Source organism: Panthera leo, chromosome B3 (assembly GCF_018350215.1).
Source record: "Panthera leo isolate Ple1 chromosome B3, P.leo_Ple1_pat1.1, whole genome shotgun sequence".
Lineage (NCBI taxonomy): Eukaryota > Metazoa > Chordata > Mammalia > Carnivora > Felidae > Panthera > Panthera leo.
The window spans coordinates 21,309,520-21,327,970 of record NC_056684.1 but is presented as its reverse complement, the minus strand read 5'-3'; the positions used below and the strand labels follow the sequence as shown (position 1 = coordinate 21,327,970).

General features: G+C 41.7%; 1 protein-coding gene and 1 pseudogene across 1 annotated transcript in view; both read left to right on the top strand.

Annotated features, from left to right (window-relative positions):
- Positions 1-18,451, top strand: part of TRPM1 (transient receptor potential cation channel subfamily M member 1) — a 95,314-nt gene that overhangs the window by 50,543 nt on the left and 26,320 nt on the right. Inside the window, 9 exon segments of the mRNA XM_042940472.1 lie at positions 1,825-1,965; positions 2,888-2,917; positions 4,688-4,980; positions 7,250-7,478; positions 12,326-12,448; positions 12,648-12,779; positions 14,779-14,907; positions 16,587-16,838; positions 17,967-18,159. Coding sequence (XP_042796406.1) covers positions 1,825-1,965; positions 2,888-2,917; positions 4,688-4,980; positions 7,250-7,478; positions 12,326-12,448; positions 12,648-12,779; positions 14,779-14,907; positions 16,587-16,838; positions 17,967-18,159 — 1,522 coding nt within the window.
- LOC122223503 lies at positions 4,197-4,311 on the top strand (annotated as a pseudogene).

Sequence of the window (18,451 nt, the reverse complement as noted above, 5' to 3'; positions counted from 1 at the left end):
CATCTTCCCACCTCTAGCCCCACGCCCCCTGATCATCCCAGTCACAGGACTCCCCGACTTAAAATCCTCCAAAGTCTCATGAAGTTTAAGGTCCTTCTAAGAAACTTATACTCCACTGGGCCTAGTTCCATCAACATCCCCTACTCTCTCCCCTCACATCCCCACCACAGGGTACACATGCCAGGCTCTCTTGCTCATGTCTGTTGTGCCCTTCCTCTTGTCCCCCAAAGTTTCTTCTCCACCTGCTCCTAGCTACCTGAGGTGTGCCTTCTTCAGGAAGACATTGCCTACCCTCCCACCCTCCCATCCAGGCAGAGTTCAAGAGTTCAGGGCCAAACTCACTGTCTGTACCTTTGCCACTTCCTCCAAAACATTGAGCTCCCCGAGGGCAGGGCTATATCTCTTTATCTCTGCATATGGAGTCCTGAATGAGGTGAAGGATCAGGATAGGGGCTGAACAAACTCATTAATGCCCGAGTGAAGTATTTGGTAAGTGTGGCTAGTTCTAATGTAAAGGGAGGACATTTGGGGGGCACTTGGGTGGCTCAGTCGGTTAAGCATCCAACTCTTGATTTCGGCTCAGGTCAGGATCTCACAGTTCATGTGATTGAGCCCCACATCAGTCTCCTCACTGGACATGGAGACTGCTTGGGATTCTCTCTCTCCCTCTCTTTCTGCCCCTCCTCCACTCACTCTCTGTCTCCAAATAAGTAAATAAATAAATAAATATATTTTTTTAAATAAATAAAGGGAGGACATTTGGGATGTGTAATTTCCATGCAATGAACCCAGGTTCCCACCATCACTTCAGTCATGTGAAATTAAACAAGCAGCATATGGTGCATAGCAAAAAAAAAAAAAAAAAAAAAAAAAGTCCTTATAATTGACTGGTCATCTCTGCCTCCTAGATGAGTCAGCTGTCCAAGGATATGAATGACTGGCCAAGCTGGTCTCAACACACCCCGTTGTATTTTGTTGCAACAGTCTGCCCCTTCACCGACTCCCACACACACCAGATGCTTTTGTAGTGCTTATGTTCTTTTTTTTTTTTTAAGTTTATTTATTTATTTTGAGAGAGAAAGGGAGTGAGCAGAAGAGGGGCAGAAAGAGAAGGAGAACGAGTATCCCAAACAGGCTCCTCACTGTCAGCACAGAGCCCCAAGTGGGGCTTGAAGTCCCAGAACTGTGAGATCATGACCTGAGCCAAAATCAAGAGTTGGACATTTAACTAAGAGAGCCATCCAAGCATCGATGGGGCATGTGTTCTTACCGAAATGTGAGGAGTCCCCCAGAAAGTCACAAGGCACTGTGTGGAGCTTTCTCCAAGAAATTTCCAGCCCCAGGGATACTCTGTCTTTCTGCTGCCTCCCCACGAGGCCTCCTTCGGGTCACGTGGGCCACTTCCTCCTTCACCATGAAATCTGGATTCCAGGCCCCTGAAGCCAGCTGCTCCCCTGCAAGCAGCTATCAAAGCTCCTTCTCAACACAGCTCATCTGCTGTCACAAAGGAGGTCCCACACCAGCTGCACCGTATCTCCCCTACGTCTGCACGTGCACACTGCAGGCCATTTTGAACCAGCCCATGGACATGCCTAGGGCTCTACCCTGCAGCCTCATGGCTTTCTAATTCTTCTCACTGGGAAAGCTTTATCCTTTTTCTCCCTCAGTCATATGGTAACAGACTGAATATTGTTTAATGCCCCATTCCTCACATCAACACCCAAGTTTGGGCCAGAGAAGGCCACTTAAACCAGGGGTGTGTGATGCAGACCACACATGGAGTGCATCCTTGCAGGGCCTGACACACAGCTTCTTTTCTTCCAGGGCAACCTGCCACCAGATTACCACATCAGCCTCATTGACATAGGTCTTGTGCTGGAGTACCTCATGGGCGGGGCTTACCGCTGCAACTACACTCGGAAGAGCTTTCGGACCCTTTACAACAACTTATTTGGACCTAAGAGGGTAGAACTAAGTGAACGTGTGGTGTTCTGTGGTTCCTAGAGTCACATGTGGTCCCTTGCTGTCCTTTGCAATAGAACAGCCTGTTCAAAGCCAAGTTCATTACCTCATCCCCAAGCACACCTGCCCCTCTTCCTTTAGCAATTCAGGTGTGTGTATGCACAGTCCCTAGAGATGCCCCAGTTTCACCTGGAGCCTTTACCCCCTTAGCAAGGCAGGCCCTCGGCCCATCAATTACGTCTGCCCTCTGTCCTTTATCTACAATAGCCTTCTTCCCGGGACCCCTGGTCTCTGCCCTCTCCAATCCATCCTACCCTTATAGCAACCTTCATCTTCCAAAGCAAGGGGCGTGACCGTGCACTCCCTGCTCAAATATTTCCAGTGTTCCCCACCACCTGAGAAATCACCACCAAGCTCATTATCATAGCATCCAAGGCTCTCTGACCGTCTGAGAGCTGTCCCACGCTGTCATGGGGGTTGGCAGGGGGACTACAAACCTCCACCAAAATCAAATTGTACTACTGTACTGGCCATGTCTTTCCTCTAATCAAAATTCCACACATTCACAAGCCCAACTCAAATGTTAAATCTTCCATGAAGCCCTCCTCTCGCCTCGCCCTGCCGCCCCCCATGTAGAGCTTTTAAGCTCTATGTCTGCATTTCTATTAGTGAAATTCTCTGGTTCTACCTGGAATACGGGCCATGTATTGTCTGCACATCTTTCTCCTTAACTGACTTTGGCTGTCAGAAGCAGTTTCCATACTAAAGGGTTTCTTTTCCTTGAGTATTATTCTTAATTGTTAATGATACAAAGTACTTTTTAACCTAGGATTATGTCCCCTTCTAACCACACTGCTAACGTACTACTAACGTTACTGCTACTAATATTAGTTATCTGATTAAATTTTCCTCTTCTATTATGCAGCCTAAAGCTCTTAAACTTCTAGGAATGGAAGTAAGTAAGATTTGTTTTCATCGATTTTATATCTTTCTCAAATATATGTAGGCTTCTTTGTGTTGCATTTGTTTAAAATAAAATTGAGGTTTTTTTTTTCAATGGATCAATCCACCACCCTACACACCAACATTTATTTAGATGGTGTAGTCAAATCATAAAATAGGATAATAGACATTCCCCAAAAAAAGGTTAAAAACTACTTAATTCATTTTATAGAGTTATCAAAACCATAATTTCAAAAGGAAACAGAGTAAAGAAACAAAAGAGCCCCACACAATCATAAATAATAGCTCAAGAAATTCAGTGGCATATTTTAAAAATTCTAAACAAGTCATTAAAATCTTCTAAGAATGCAAGTATAATTTAATGTTAGTGAATTTTTTAGTATATTACGTCACATCAAGAAGTCAAAGAAGGAAAACAGTATAATAGCATTTTTATTTTTTTAATTTTTTTATTATTTTTTATTTTTAAAAAAACTTTGTGTTTTATTATTTATATTTGAGAGAGAGATAGACAGAGTGTGAGCACGGATGGGGCAGAGAAATGGAGACAGAATCTGAAACAGGCTCCAGGCTCCTAGCTGTCAGTACAGAGCCCAACATGGGGCTTGAACTCACATGCAGTGAGATCATGACCTAAGCTGAAGTCGGATGCCTAACCATCTAAGCCACACAGGAACCCCTGATTTTTTTTTAAATTTATATCTTCTTTCTTTTTTTCTTAACCAAACTGACCTACATATTTGAATTTTTGCTTTATCAAGCAACTTTCTTTTTTCTGCTTTTGTTCTTATTAATATCTGCTTCATTTTTATTCATTCCTTCCATATACTTTCTATAGAGTACTGTTTTGTTCTATTAACTCCATTTGAAAGTGAAGTTCACTCATTTTCAATCTTCCCTTTATTCTAAAAAATGCATGAAAGGTATAAATTTTTCTCTGCACATTGTTTGCATGGTATCTCAAGGTTTGAGTAAATAGAAACTTGATTACCATTTATTTCTAATCATTTATAATTTCCTCTTTAATCCAACAGCATTTAAAATCCATAAGTATATTTAAATTTTTACAGATGCAGTCTGTTGTTGTTATCCTACTGTTGTTTATTTCTAGTTTTATTCCTTGATATGTAGACTACATGATTTCTGATACCTGAAATCTATTGAAATAGAAGATCTCAAAGGAATTGGGGAATAATGTCTGGTGGGGTTTTGTTAATGATCTATGAGTGCTGAAATAAACGTGTATTCTCAGTTTATTGGAAACAGTTCTCATCGCTTCTCGGCCTTTTGGCTAAGATCAAGTGGAAACAGTTCTTAACATTTAGCTGTCAGATCAAACTTGGCAATTAGGTAATTTAATTTTAATTTTTAATTTAATTAATTTTCGTTTAAAAAATTTTTTAATGTTTATTTATTTATTTTAAGAGAGAGAGATCTAGGGAGGGGCAGAGAGAGAGGGAGAGAGAGAATCCCAAGCAGGCTCCTTGCTGTCAGCACAGAGCCTGATGTGGGCCTCGAACCCATGAACTGTGAGATCATGACCTGAGCTGAAATCAAGAGTCAGATGCTTAACCAACTAAGCCACCCTGGCACCACTGCACATCTTTTCAGAAGAATTAATATACTGAGTGAGAACCACAAATGTACTTATGAAATCTCTTTATTACCACAGACAAAGGGGTTTTCCTTTTTCCAGTAATCTTGAAATCCATTGTTGCACACTTAAGGCAGAACCAGGAAAAATGTGCTTGTCTCCCCTCAGGATGATGAGCCTCCAGCCAAAGGGAAGAAAAAGAAAAAGAAGAAGAAGGAGGAAGAGATCGACATTGATGTGGATGACCCTGCTGTGAGTCGGTTCCAGTACCCCTTCCACGAGCTGATGGTGTGGGCGGTGCTGATGAAACGCCAGAAAATGGCGGTCTTCCTCTGGCAGCGAGGCGAGGAGAGCATGGCCAAGGCCCTGGTGGCCTGTAAACTCTACAAGTCCATGGCCCACGAGTCCTCTGAGAGCGAGCTGGTAGATGACATCTCCCAGGATTTGGACAACAATTCAAAGTTAGTGTCTCAAGGGAATTTAAGAACCAGGAAAAACTATTGTCCTGAGTACTTGTCCCTTTGGGGGAGGGTTGGCAAATGTATTTTTCACTCGGGTACAATTATCTTTTTTTTTTTCATTTTTTTTTAATGTTTATTTTTGAGAGAGAGAGATAGAGCACAAGTGGGGGAGGGACAAAGAGAGGGAGAGACACAGAATCCGAAGCAGTCTCCAGGCTCTGAGCTGCCAGCCAGAGCCTGACAAGGGGCTCAAACCCATGACCTGAGCTGACGTCAGACGCTTAACCAACCGAGCCACCCAGGCACCCCAAGTACAATTATCCTTAAAGCTTGTTCATAAATCATTTTGTCTATCATTTCATATTTTTTCTTCTCTCTGTGGTATTTCTAGACTGTCACTGTTTTGTTTTTTTATTTATACTTTCCAAGTGCTTCTCAGTTTTTCTCCAACTTAGATGGGACAGGACAGCCTGAGGGGCCTGCAGGTGGGCATCTCCCTTCCCACAGGCCATTAGGCTCTAATAATACCCCAATAGGGTAGGCTCTGGCTAACTTGTTTCTCCTTCAGGCAGGCCTAGTTAAGGAGACCAGAGTACGCCAACATATTTCAGAATGGTTCCTTTTCCCCTCCCTGTGCTGGCAGCATGAGGGGATTTCCCTCTCATCTCTGTGAGAACTTGGTGGAGCTCTTGGAGGTAAAACTCACAAAAATGTGAGCACACTTCCCTAAGACTGGGCCCCTCCCCTGGAGTTATTAAGTCTCAGACTTGTCCTCACAGAGCCTCCAACAATTTATCAGTTACAGTTTGAGTTTTCCTGCCCCAGCTCTGGTTCCAGAGGTTTCTGCTCTGGTATGTCATGAGTCTCTATATCTGCTGGTCTATCTCTACGGTTATGGGAGCAGCAGTTTGCCCTGTGACCTCACTTCTCTGATGAATTTAGAAGAGTTGTTGATTTTCGGTTTGTCTAACTTTGTGCTTCATGTTAGCACAGAATGGTGACTTCCAAGCCCCTACCATGCAGAACTAAAAACCAGAAGTCCCAGCACAACTTTATAGACTCATGAGCTTGGGGCATAACCAAGCAACTCTGCCAACATCCGGCATCTTTGTTTTCTGAAGCACACTGCTTTTATTTTGGACTCAATGATTTCTAAAGTCACTAGTTGACTTCTAAACATTGGGAATTCAAGCCTATCTAAAAAATCGGAGACGTTCCCATCTCAGTGGGTTGGTAAATACCATCCCTCTGCTTCTTGGAGGATTGTCATGGTAATGTGTCACCTCACAGCCTGTGGGACCTAAGGCCAGAGAGCATTCCTCTTCAGGGAACAGACAAGGCCATTCCTCCACACAGAATTCCTCCTATCTACATCCCTCAGCTCATAACTGGAATAAAATCTTACAGAAAATAAAGAAACAAAAACAGAGAGGGGTGATCACTCTGGGACTTCATCTTAACCACATTCCATGAAAAATGTTGAAGGTACAGGGAATGTTTACAACAGTCATTGAATGTTTGAATGAGGGCCATGTAGAAAATGGAATAAAGTTTATGTTTATAATTCAACTTGCCATCCTCTCCTCCTCTCCCCCAACTTGGCTCCCATTACTTCCCCTCCTCCACCTCCAACCACTAGGCCCTCACTGCTCTAGGCCCCCATGACAACTAGAACTTGTCTCTATCATAGCCCTAGGAACATTGAATTTTCTTGTGACCATTGTGTTATTGAAGTATTGCACACAGGCAGGGAAAGGCACACGTACAAATGTATGGCTTGATGACCGTTCACAAACAGAACACACCAGGATGACCAGCACCTAGATGAAGAAACGGGACCTTACCCAGACCTGCCAGTATTCCTGGTGTCCCCTTTCCTGTACCCTCCACAAAGGGTAGTCCTTATTCTGACCTCTATTGCCATAGAGCTTTGCTGTCCTTTCTGTCTGCATCCCAGTTCTGTGAAGACTTGAGGGAAGAGAACTTTGTCTTCTCGTCTCTGAGTGCCTGAGGCCTGAGAGGCACATTTGGGGTCAATCTAAACTCCATTTGCAGCAAGAGCAGTCAGCCCCCCAACACAACTGAGCACAGAGCCCCGGCCCCAGCCATTCCCACCTGGCAACATACCCTGGGAGCTTCTGGGGTATGCAGAGGATTGGAAATCAAGGATTCTGTGTCCTGGGCTCCATGATGTGTCTGTGGATATGTCTCTCTCACAGTGTGTGTAGCCACTGCAGCGTCAGCTCTGACTGTGCTCCCTTCCCTTCAGAGACTTCGGCCAGCTTGCCGTGGAGTTGTTAGACCAGTCCTATAAGCACGATGAGCAGATCGCCATGAAACTGCTGACCTATGAGCTGAAGAACTGGAGCAACTCCACCTGCCTCAAGCTGGCAGTGGCGGCCAAACACCGGGACTTCATCGCTCACACCTGCAGCCAGATGCTGCTGACAGACATGTGGATGGGAAGGCTGCGAATGAGGAAAAACCCCGGCCTAAAAGTACGTATGGCTTATTGTCATAATGGTAACAAGTGACACCTGTGTGAGCTCTTACTCTGCACCTTGCAGAGCCAGGCATTCCTGTGGATTATTTCATTTATTCCTCTGAGCAGCCCCATGAGGGAGATGCTTGCCTTACAGATGAAAAACCTGAAGCTTCAAGGTTGACTTGCCTAGGATCTGAGCTGGTAAGGTGTGGGTCCAGGCCCTGAACCCAGGTGGCCTAATGCCAGACCTAACTGGTGTGCCTGGCTCACAGAGATTGGAGTTCACCCTAACTAACCACATCCCAGGACAGGCCATCTTCCTGCCATTAAATCAGGCACCTGAACTCTGTTTCTATAGATCCTGTTACAACTCTGAAACTGTGTGATTATATATATTTTTAATGTTTATTTTTATTTTTGAGAGAGACAGAACATTAGAAGGGGAGGGGCAGAGAGAGAAGGAAACACAGAATCTTAAGCAGGCTCCAGGCTCTGAGCTATCAGCACAGAGCCCGACGTGGGGCTCAAACTCACGAACCGTGAGATCATGACCTGAGCCGAAATCGGACACTTAACCAACTAAGCCACCCAGGCGCCCCTGAAATTATGTGATATTATTTTAATTGGCAACATTTCATTATATGGGGTTTATAAGAGAATATGAAGTTATAGTAGGGTTTGAAAGGCTGTAGTCGGTACAAATTGTATTGTGATCAAGTCTTAGCTCTTCTGTTTAGTACTGTTAACTAGTAGGTAAGAAAAGATTCTAATCTTCAAATAATCCAGCTCCCTCACAGCAATATTATGCCAATCTCATGGGATTGCCATGAGAGTAAAGAAAAGACATCTTATGTTATATTGTGTAGTGTGGTTCTGGCAAATAGAAGGCATTTCATTTCTTAATAATATGAATGTTATACCTTGCCCTCATATGAAAACTGAGCAGTGGGATTAAAAGTCTGTCAGGTTAAATGAGTATAAGGAGTCAGTGAGATCCAAGAAGGAAGGAATCAAGAAGAACAGAAATGAGTCCAATAAATAGATGGAATGACCAAGAGGCTACAAGTGTCAGGGATAAAGGTGAAGGAAACAAGAACAGTTTCTTAACAAGAAAATCTTTAACGAGAACATAGAAGGGGGATCAGATTTCAAGTAAAACAAAAATGCACACAAAAGTTAAGGCTCGGTTACGATTCAAATTAAAACTCAGAATGATTTTGAGCAACTGGTAGTGTGTAAAAAAAAAGACCATTTGACCTCTGATATCAAGAACATGATCCTTTAGTGGTACCAGAATTCTGCATTAAAATTGCCATATGGCCACACAATAAACAATATTTATATAGTAATAAAAATGGAAATGCTTTTTATTGGTTTTTCAGTTTTTGGAATAGTCCCATAGACAAAGCACTGAAGACTCGAATATGATTCCTTAAACAGAATACAAATGCCACCAAGTATAAAATACAAAAAGCAGACACCTACCTAGGTGGCTCAGTCAGTTGAGCATCTAACTCTTGGTTTCAGTTCAGGTCATGATCTCGTGGTTTGTGGGATCAAGCCCAGTATCAGGCTCTGGGCTGACAGTGCAAAGCCTGCTTGGGATTCTCTCTCTTGCCCTCTCTTTGCCCCTTCCCCACTTGCTCTCTCTCGGAATAAATAAATAAACATTTTTTAAAAAAAGAAAATACAGGGGCACCTGGGTGGTTCGGTCAGTTAGGCATCTGACTTCGGTTCAGGTCATGATCTCGCAGTCTATGACCCCACATGGGGCTCTGTGCTGACAGCTTGGAGCCTGGAGCCTGCTTCAGATTCTGTGTCTCCCCTCTCTCTCTGCCCCTCCCCCACTTGTGCTGTGTCTCGCTCTCTCAAAAATAAATGTTAAAATTTTTTTTTAAAAAAGAAAATACAAGAATCAAAGGCAAAGCTGGAAAAAACTGGGTGGTAGAAGGAGGAAGGGAGGGTGGTGAGAAGGATAATATCCCATATTATAATGTGGGGAATCAAGACTATCAAAAGTTGTTGAAACAAGAGAAAAAGATTTCAGTTCATGATATAAAGTTACAAAGATAACCTTGTAGGAACTGAAAACATTCATGTGGCTATTAAAAATGGGAGCAGAGGAATAGATGAAACAAGATCAAGTCTTGTCTAAAATAATAGGATGTCAGGGCACCTACGTGGCTCAGTCAGTTAAGCATCCAACTTGGGCTCAAGTTACGATCTTGCAGTTCCCAAGTTCAAGTCCCGCATTGGGGTTTCTGCTGTCAGTGCGGAACCCACTTCAGATCTTCTGTCCCCCTCTCTTTCTGCTCCTCCCCTGCTTGTGCACTCTCTCTCTCTCTCAGAAATAAATAAACATTAAAAAAATAGGATGTTAATAGGTAGTACTTAAACTAACAAAGAAATAGCAATATAAAACGTCACTCATGTTGTTAAAAATATGAAGTTATTAAAAAAACTAAAATCAGAAATAGTTAAAAGTGATTATCTCAAAATATGATTCAAAAATACTTCTTGAAGACAAATGATATGAAATTACATATTGAAAAAAAACACTTTCTAGACACATATATCAACCCAGAACAACCAACATCAACACACATTTTTAAATTACTGGATCTTAATGAAAAAGAAAAAACTCCCTGGGCATCCAGGCAAACACAACAACAACCAAAGTGAAAGTTACTTATAAGGGAAAGAAAATTAGATTATAATCAGACTTCCAGCAGCAACCACTTGTGTCAGAGAAAAAATTGTAGTGTGTCATATAAAGATACTCCCAGAAGGAAAATGACAGACCAGGATTTTATATCCAACAAAAGTGACTGTTAAATATAAAATGTATACACAAACCATTACCAACAGGCAAGGACCCCAGGAAATATTGTTCTTATGAGCCCTTTCTAAAGACTCTATTAGGTAATGAGCTTCCAAGAACCACAGTAACCAAAGAGGCATCAGTATAAGGACTAATGGTAAGCCTCAGATATATATTTACATATAGTGCTGAGACTAGGGGAGGGTTAAGAGGGAGAGAGTATAGTATGCAATGGCTATGTGTTCTGATAATATAGATATAATACAACCTTTTTAATTTTTTTTTAACGTTTATTTATTTTTGAGACAGAAAGAGACAGAGCATGAACGGGGGAGGGTCAGAGAGAGAGGGAGACACAGAATCGGAAACAGGCTCCAGGCTCTGAGCCATCAGCCCAGAGCCTGACGCGGGGCTCGAACTCACGGACCGCGAGATCGTGACCTGAGCCGAAGTCGGACGCTTAACCGACTGAGCCACCCAGGTGCCCTAATACAACCTTTTTAAAAAAGAGGAGAGAATTGAAACACCTATGCAAAAAAAAAAAAAGTAACTCTTCAGTAATCATAATCAATAGCAGTAGTATTAACATTGTTATTCTGAAACTATAAAGCAACTGAATAAGGAGGGGTATTTTAATTCTATCATGTCTGTCCTTTAGAACTAGGATTCAGTGTGTAGCAAAAGGAAACACAGCTATGGTCTAGAAAGGGGTAAATGAAAAGCCTATAGTGTTTAAATGGAAGCATCAGTACAAACTCATTCCATCTCTGAGCAATGAAAAGCCTGGACACAATGACCTACTGAAAAGCAGTGAACATCTCCAATGCCCAGACTGTGGTCTTGCAATACCATTTCCCACTAACTGGGGCCAGAACTTCTTGGAGAAATGATTCGTTCCAGATCTGGAGCAAGAAAATTCCAAGATAAGCCTAGAACATCTTGACATACCAGATGGCAAAGAAGCTATCAAAGATCAGTAGGGTAAGAACAGGGGACAGAGGAGCCCACTCAAAGAGGCTTCCACTGGCCAAAAGAGACGTTCTATTCTATTTCTTTGGTCTATTCATGCACCTACACCCTACTATCTTAATTACTGATTTTTTGTAATATAACTTTTAATGTATGGTAGAAGTAGCCCTTTTGTGGTATCCTTAACAATGTATCACTGAGGGGGCACCTGGGTGGCTCAGTTGGTTAAGTGTTCGACTTCAGCTGAGGTCATGATCTCGCGGTTAATGAGTTTGAGACCCACATTGGGCTCTGTGCTGACAGGCTCAGAGCCTGGAGCCTGCTTCAGATTCTGTGTCTCCCTCTCTCTCTCACTCTCTGTCTCTGTCTCTCTCTCTCTAAAATAAACATTTTTTAAAATTAAAAAATGTATTATTTAATATAACATATTAATATTCATATATAAATATATACTTAATAAATATATAATATATAAATATAAATAATAGTTATTGTTTAATATTAAAATATTATAATAGTTAATTGTTTAATGATATACTATAATATTTTATTATTTAATAATATAATAGTTTATTATTTAATAATATAATGATAATATACTATTATAATAATTTTTATTATTAAAAATAATATTGGAGATACACATCAGTTATTTCTACATAAAATATTTTTTATCTACTTCACTATCAGTATTACTATATTTTGTTTATTTGTTCTCATTTATTATATTTTAATTTAAAGATTTACCCACTTTGAAACTCAATATAAGCTCCTTGCTTTTAAGACACAATTCCACACAATACTGCTTGCTGTCTATCTAAAATAATGTGATGAAAGTACTTACAGTTTTCAGTTGCAGCTCTACCAACTCTTATTCAGTGTATCAAACAGAATAAGCCACAGAACATCAGAGCTTATCTCTATAAACCTGTTTTAGGACAAATCAATTTGTTGAGTGGTGCTGAAGGTCATAATTTAAAATTTTTATATATACTAGGAAAATTTTCTAGAATTACCATAGCTTAGAAATCTAAAAATTAAAAAAAAATCTTTTTTATCATCCTATATAGGTTATAATGGGGATTCTTCTTCCCCCTACCATCTTGTTTTTGGAATTTCGCACATATGATGACTTCTCATATCAGACATCCAAGGAAAATGAAGATGGCAAAGAAAAAGAAGAGGAAAATGTGGTCAGTAATACCCTTGGCCATAACAGTATCAATTGACTTTCATTCTCAAAATTGTTGAGATTTCTCTTACCATGAATTTAGAAACCATAGTAATTGGGGAAATTTGTATAATTCTTTATTTTTTAAAAAAATATCTGTTAAATACTGTGCATTTCCCATTTACCAACCTGCTTGCTGTGTGCTGTTCTCTGTTTTCCAGGATGCCAATGCAGATGCTGGTTCAAGAAAGGGCGATGAGGAGAATGAGCACAAAAAGCAAAGAAGCATTCCCATTGGCACAAAGATCTGTGAATTCTATAACGCTCCCATTGTCAAGTTCTGGTTTTACACAGTAAGGCTTCCTCCTTCGCATTGGCCATCTAACATGTTTTGAATATGCAGGATTGTTAGAATCAAGAAACATGTCAAAGGCTTTTAAAAATGTTTTAAAATTCACCAAATTAAAATGAATTATGAAAACAAAACTGGGACTAATTCAGATCTTCACCTAAAATTGTATCTGGATATCTTGATCTATATTTTACATGCATGTAGGAATGTGGCCATCCTAGCCCCAAATACACCATTTCATAAAGCAAAATAGTCTTATTTGCTTAAGATGAAGGATTTTTTTTAATGCTCTCAGTAATACAAACTTAGGGAACTATAGCTTTATTTTTAAACGGACACAGATGACTGGTGATTTAAAGAGCAGACTCACAGTTAACCATTTTTTTCATAAAACTAGAGGGGCCACTAAAGAAATGTGGTTGAACCCAGGTCATAAACTCCTAGACCAGGGGAACAAATTAAGGCCTCTACACTCTGAAATGCACACCAAATTGACCACAGTCTGGCTTCACACTCTCCTCCAGCTGCCTTTGGTGGCCACTGTCTTGGCATCTCCAATAGTGTGGCCATCTATAACCAGAGAAGACTCAGTCTCACACATTCATGCTGGGACATCCACAGATGGGCAGATGGGAAGGCTCCCAGCTGCGGGAGGTCCCAGGAGGCACACAAAGGCTCCCACAACCTTGCAGTCTGGGGAGGTTGGGACAAGACTACTCATGAAACCCCAAGCACCAAGCTTCAGCCTCTGCCAGGCAGGCCCTGGCACTGTGGCTCCATTTGAGACTAGGCAGGGACAGGCGATGGGAGGTGAGGAGCTGGGTCCAAAGCTATGAATGAGGCAATCGGCAGGGGGGTAAGCAGTGGGCAAGAGGAAGGCTGCATGTGGATCCAGATCAACTATGCACCTGGACACCCAACCTTTTGGTAGTCACACCTGGTGTGGTGGCAGAGCCACTGCTGCCCATCTGCTCTGGTAAGAACCAGCTGAGCACTGGCCTGGACTTCAGGAGAGCTCAGCATAGGGTGGGGCCACACCCTATGTAGAAGACCCCCAGTGTCACCCTGCCCCTCGGACTGCTAGCTCTGGCCCAGTGGGAGGGTGTGACATGTTTCATAGCTTCCCAGGGGATTCCGACATGGCCCAGTTTGGAGAATTCTGATTCCTCTGCAAGGAATAAATCATGGATTCAAGGGATTTTACTGTATTACTGGTAAAGCTTATGCAATTGGGAGGGGTGGGGGTGAATCTTAAAAAATAAGAACTGCCGAATCACAGATGCACAGTTGCTAGAACACTCCCCCCTTACCCCCATAACTCCTGAAGAGGCCTGTGCCAGTGAGGCTCCAGAGGTGAAGATTCATCAGCTCCACAGTGAATCAACCTCAGACCACCTCCTTCCCACCTGATACCTCACTCTCATATACCTCCAAACTCGGCATCTTTTCTTGCCACAAAGATAGGAAGCTTGCCGTGGCCACACAGCAAACCACAGATATGTGAGCCCTAATTGTGGGGACTCGAGGCAGCTCTGTGCATCAGGGCAGACAGCTCTCACCCCCTCCCTTCTAACCTCCCACATCCACTAACAGTGAAAAGATTCAAGAGGGAAATTTGCAAGGCAGGGAGAGAAAGTAACATTTTCCAATTTCCAGGAATGTAGAAGTCACATGAGTGAAATATTAAAATTTTCTTGTTTCTCATAATTTTGAGCAGCTCCGTAATTCCCCCATGAGGGTGATAGTAGCCACAAATACATCTTCATTTAGAAGATGAAATGCCAGTGCCCATACGATCCTAAAGTATAAAATGCCTCCCGACCTGCCTCAAAGTTTATCTGCACTGGTGATGTGAACAGAAAGTTCCTCTAGGTGAGTCAGTCCAGCTGGAAACGAAAATTTGTTCTTGAAGACCTGTCAACCTGAAAACAGGATTTCAAAGTGTGTTTCCAGCATGTGTTATCTCCCCAAACACAGCTAACTGTTGTTCTGCCCTTCAGATATCGTACTTGGGTTACCTCCTGCTATTCAACTATGTCATCCTGGTGCGGATGGACCGCTGGCCTTGTCTCCAGGAGTGGATTGTCATCTCCTACATCGTGAGCCTGGCATTAGAGAAAATACGAGAGGTGATTACTCCAAAGGCCCGTCCCAGCCCCACTAACCACTGACTTTAATTCAGATATAGCTTCTTATTGCAAAAGCACTTCATGAAAATCACAAGTGCCATGGGACCTTTTTCCTCTCTTGAGGTATCACAATCCCAAATGTATTCTATTCTTTTGCTTAAGATTTCTATGTCTTCTGCTTCCAACTGAATCTGAATTTGCAAATCAAAACACAAGGCAAAATAAATCTTTAGTAGCAAAAAACATAGTCTCAGTGCCTATAAAAGCAACAGTAAATGCTGCCAGATACCTGAGATAAACCAATTTCCACAACTGATGTTTTCTGGGAACTGAACCTAGAAACAGAGAGAGACACAAGATGACATTTTTCCTACAATTTAGGACTCAGAATCATGCCCGGGCTCCCTCTGCCACCTCCAATGGGGATTCTTCCTAAGGAAGGGCTCTCAGCAGGGGAAATAGGGCCAGGTAATTTTCTAACATCATCCACAAGTTTTAATTCACTACATTAGCTTGTAAAGGGAAAGCTGATATCCAAGAAATATGAATTTGAACTGAAAAAGCACAAAGAAGGATTCACATTCTTTTCCACCTGACATAAAACCAGGACTGTTGTTTTGCAATTATTACTAACCCTTCCTCACTGAAAAAAAATATTACTGGCAACTTCACCCCACAGAGAGAGTTTGATGCTGTCAGTCTAACAAGAGCCTGAGAAAGAAAAAAAGTGCCAAATCCAACATTTTACAGCCCATCTCCTTTGCTACTGCGCTTTCTTTTCTAGTTGGGCTTCATCAAACTCTGAAGATGTTACAAGTGGGATTTCCCAAGTGGCCTGCGATATCATCCCTAGTGCCACCATGATCTTGCTGAGTATCAGCCATGTGCTAAGATTTCCTCCAGTTACAGAAAGAGGGTAGCCCTCAGCCAGTATGGATGAGCTTTTAAATTAGTGAATCCCTTCTGTGTTGGCCAAAAAATAGCCACCACCCCATCCCACTCACGGGGTCCCCAGGACCTACCCAGTCTCCATAACTAAAGGGGTACCACATGGCACAGCACCCCGCCTCCCACTGCAGGGTCCATGGGGCTTACTGTGTGTGCACCTGTGCATGCTGGTTTTTCAATATTTTCAGTTTTACTCTGAGGAAATAGTGATTTTTTAATCAGTGGTGATTTTTAAAGGGTAATATCTTAAGCAGGAAAATCATTTAATTTCCTCCCGACTTCTCCTATCTACATTGCAAAGGAATTGTGGCAAACATCTCCTAGCCCGATTCTGCCATCTCCACCAGGTGGATTACCCTTTTGTGAGTCCACACGGGTGTGTCTCCCCTCTAGACTTTTCCTCCTGGACTAACTCAGGAACATGGGCTGATGGGCACATATCCAGAGTATTAAAAAGAAATCAAGAGGCAGCTGTTTTAATTACACCAAGAGGAACATAATTTAGAAGGCATTTCCTGAGAGTTTGTGAAACACTGCATCTAGGAATATAGAGGATTCCATGGAATTTCCCTTTCGAGATATCTTTCAATGCCTGAGAAGATTAGTGTGTAGAGGTCTTCACCAGGAAATGGGACCAGATGCCCTGGAATGTTCCACCAGTCCTATCTTTCCAAGATTCTGAGATGCGGCTTCCAACACAGCATTCCTTGTTCATTGTTCTTTGTTTTCAGATCCTCATGTCAGAACCAGGAAAACTCAGCCAGAAAATAAAAGTTTGGCTTCAAGAGTACTGGAACATCACGGATCTTGTGGCCATTTCCATGTTCATGATTGGAGCAATCCTTCGCCTACAAAAGCAGCCATACATGGGCTATGGTCGAGTGATCTACTGTGTGGATATCATCTTCTGGTACATCCGTGTCCTGGACATCTTTGGTGTCAACAAGTATCTGGGGCCTTATGTGATGATGATTGGAAAGATGGTTAGTACTGACATCCCGTTAGTAACTAGAGATGCTGTGGTTGTGGTTAGAACCTGAGACCAAGCCTTGGGTGTGGCTTTGTCAGATTTCATTTGGTCTTTCCTTTGCAATTAGTTTCTTACAGGAAATGTTTTTTGCTTTAAGATACATAGTTTTCCTACACATTAATATGGTATATATATACAGTACATACTGCTTTATACAGAGGTATATATATATATATATATATATATATATATATATACTGTATCTATGTATATACTAATACTGCATGTGTGTGTGTATATATATATGTTTATATATATAGCAATAATCTAGTTTATAACATGTGGTAAAAGCCAGAGACAAATAGGGCCCACGGTCACTCCACAACCTGTATTCCAATATTCAGCCCATGTACTCTGGCCTGAGGGTAATTCATGTGATTAGGCCAAGTCCATGGCAACATTTCTTCCAGAATAGGCCATACTGTATGGAAAAAAAATGAGTCAGCATATCATCCTTACATCACCTAAAACAGCTTCAGTGTTAGGACCGGACCCAGAAGAAAGGAAGTATCTTAAATTTACAAATAACACTTTATAGCGCACGTGGCTTTGAGTAAAAGGATATATGATTTAGCTTATCCTGGCAAGGGCTCTCATCTTCAGAGATGTCCAAAATTAGGAATTATACCAGTTCAGTATCCACAGTAAACAGAGCACTGCTCACTGTAACCACTCAGCATTTGTGTAATGAATGAATAAATATCATTCTGTATTCTCAATTCATTATCTTGTTTTCTTAGATATCTCCTCCTCTGACTCCTTAGTTTCCCTTACAAATTCCCATGTTTCCCCCATAATTCTTCCCTTTCTTCATTTGCACTCGTAGTTATGAGAGGACTATTTGTTTATGGGCAACAGTAGAGGAGAAGAAAGAATGAGAACAAATGAGGGAGTCAATGTTCTAGAATAAGATGTATGTATTGCATGGTGTATAAAAACTAGGAGCCCATGGCTAAGATGGAGAGAAGAGAAAGAGACTCTCTTCTTCCTAATTAAGCACTCATGAAGTCTTTGGGGAGAGCATTACAATGAACCAGGTGAACCTCGCCCATGAGTCAAGACACATGTTTTCTCTACTCAGATGATTGACATGCTGTATTTTGTGGTCATCATGCTGGTTGTGCTGATGAGTTTTGGAGTAGCCCGTCAAGCCATTTTGCACCCAGATGAGGAGCCTTCTTGGAGACTGGCCCGAAACATCTTCTACATGCCCTACTGGATGATCTATGGAGAGGTGTTTGCAGACCAGATAGACCGTAAGAATAGAATTCATAGTAAGATTCTCTTCCCTGCTTCTGAGGCAGATGATCAGTTCCAAATTAATGGAAGAGCATGTGTTAATTTGGAAATAAATTACTTTTTATTCTGCCATGAGCATCAAATCATTTTATGAAGGAGTAAGTGCAGAATATGAAATGTAGATTTTTGAGACATCAGTCATTTCTTCTCTTCTAAAAACCATTAACCAGAATTTTGAGTCTGATCACTTTAGCTGGACCTGGTGAATATCTTATCACATGAATGCAGCATCAGCGCCAATATCCTAATATTTCTTCAACGTAAATT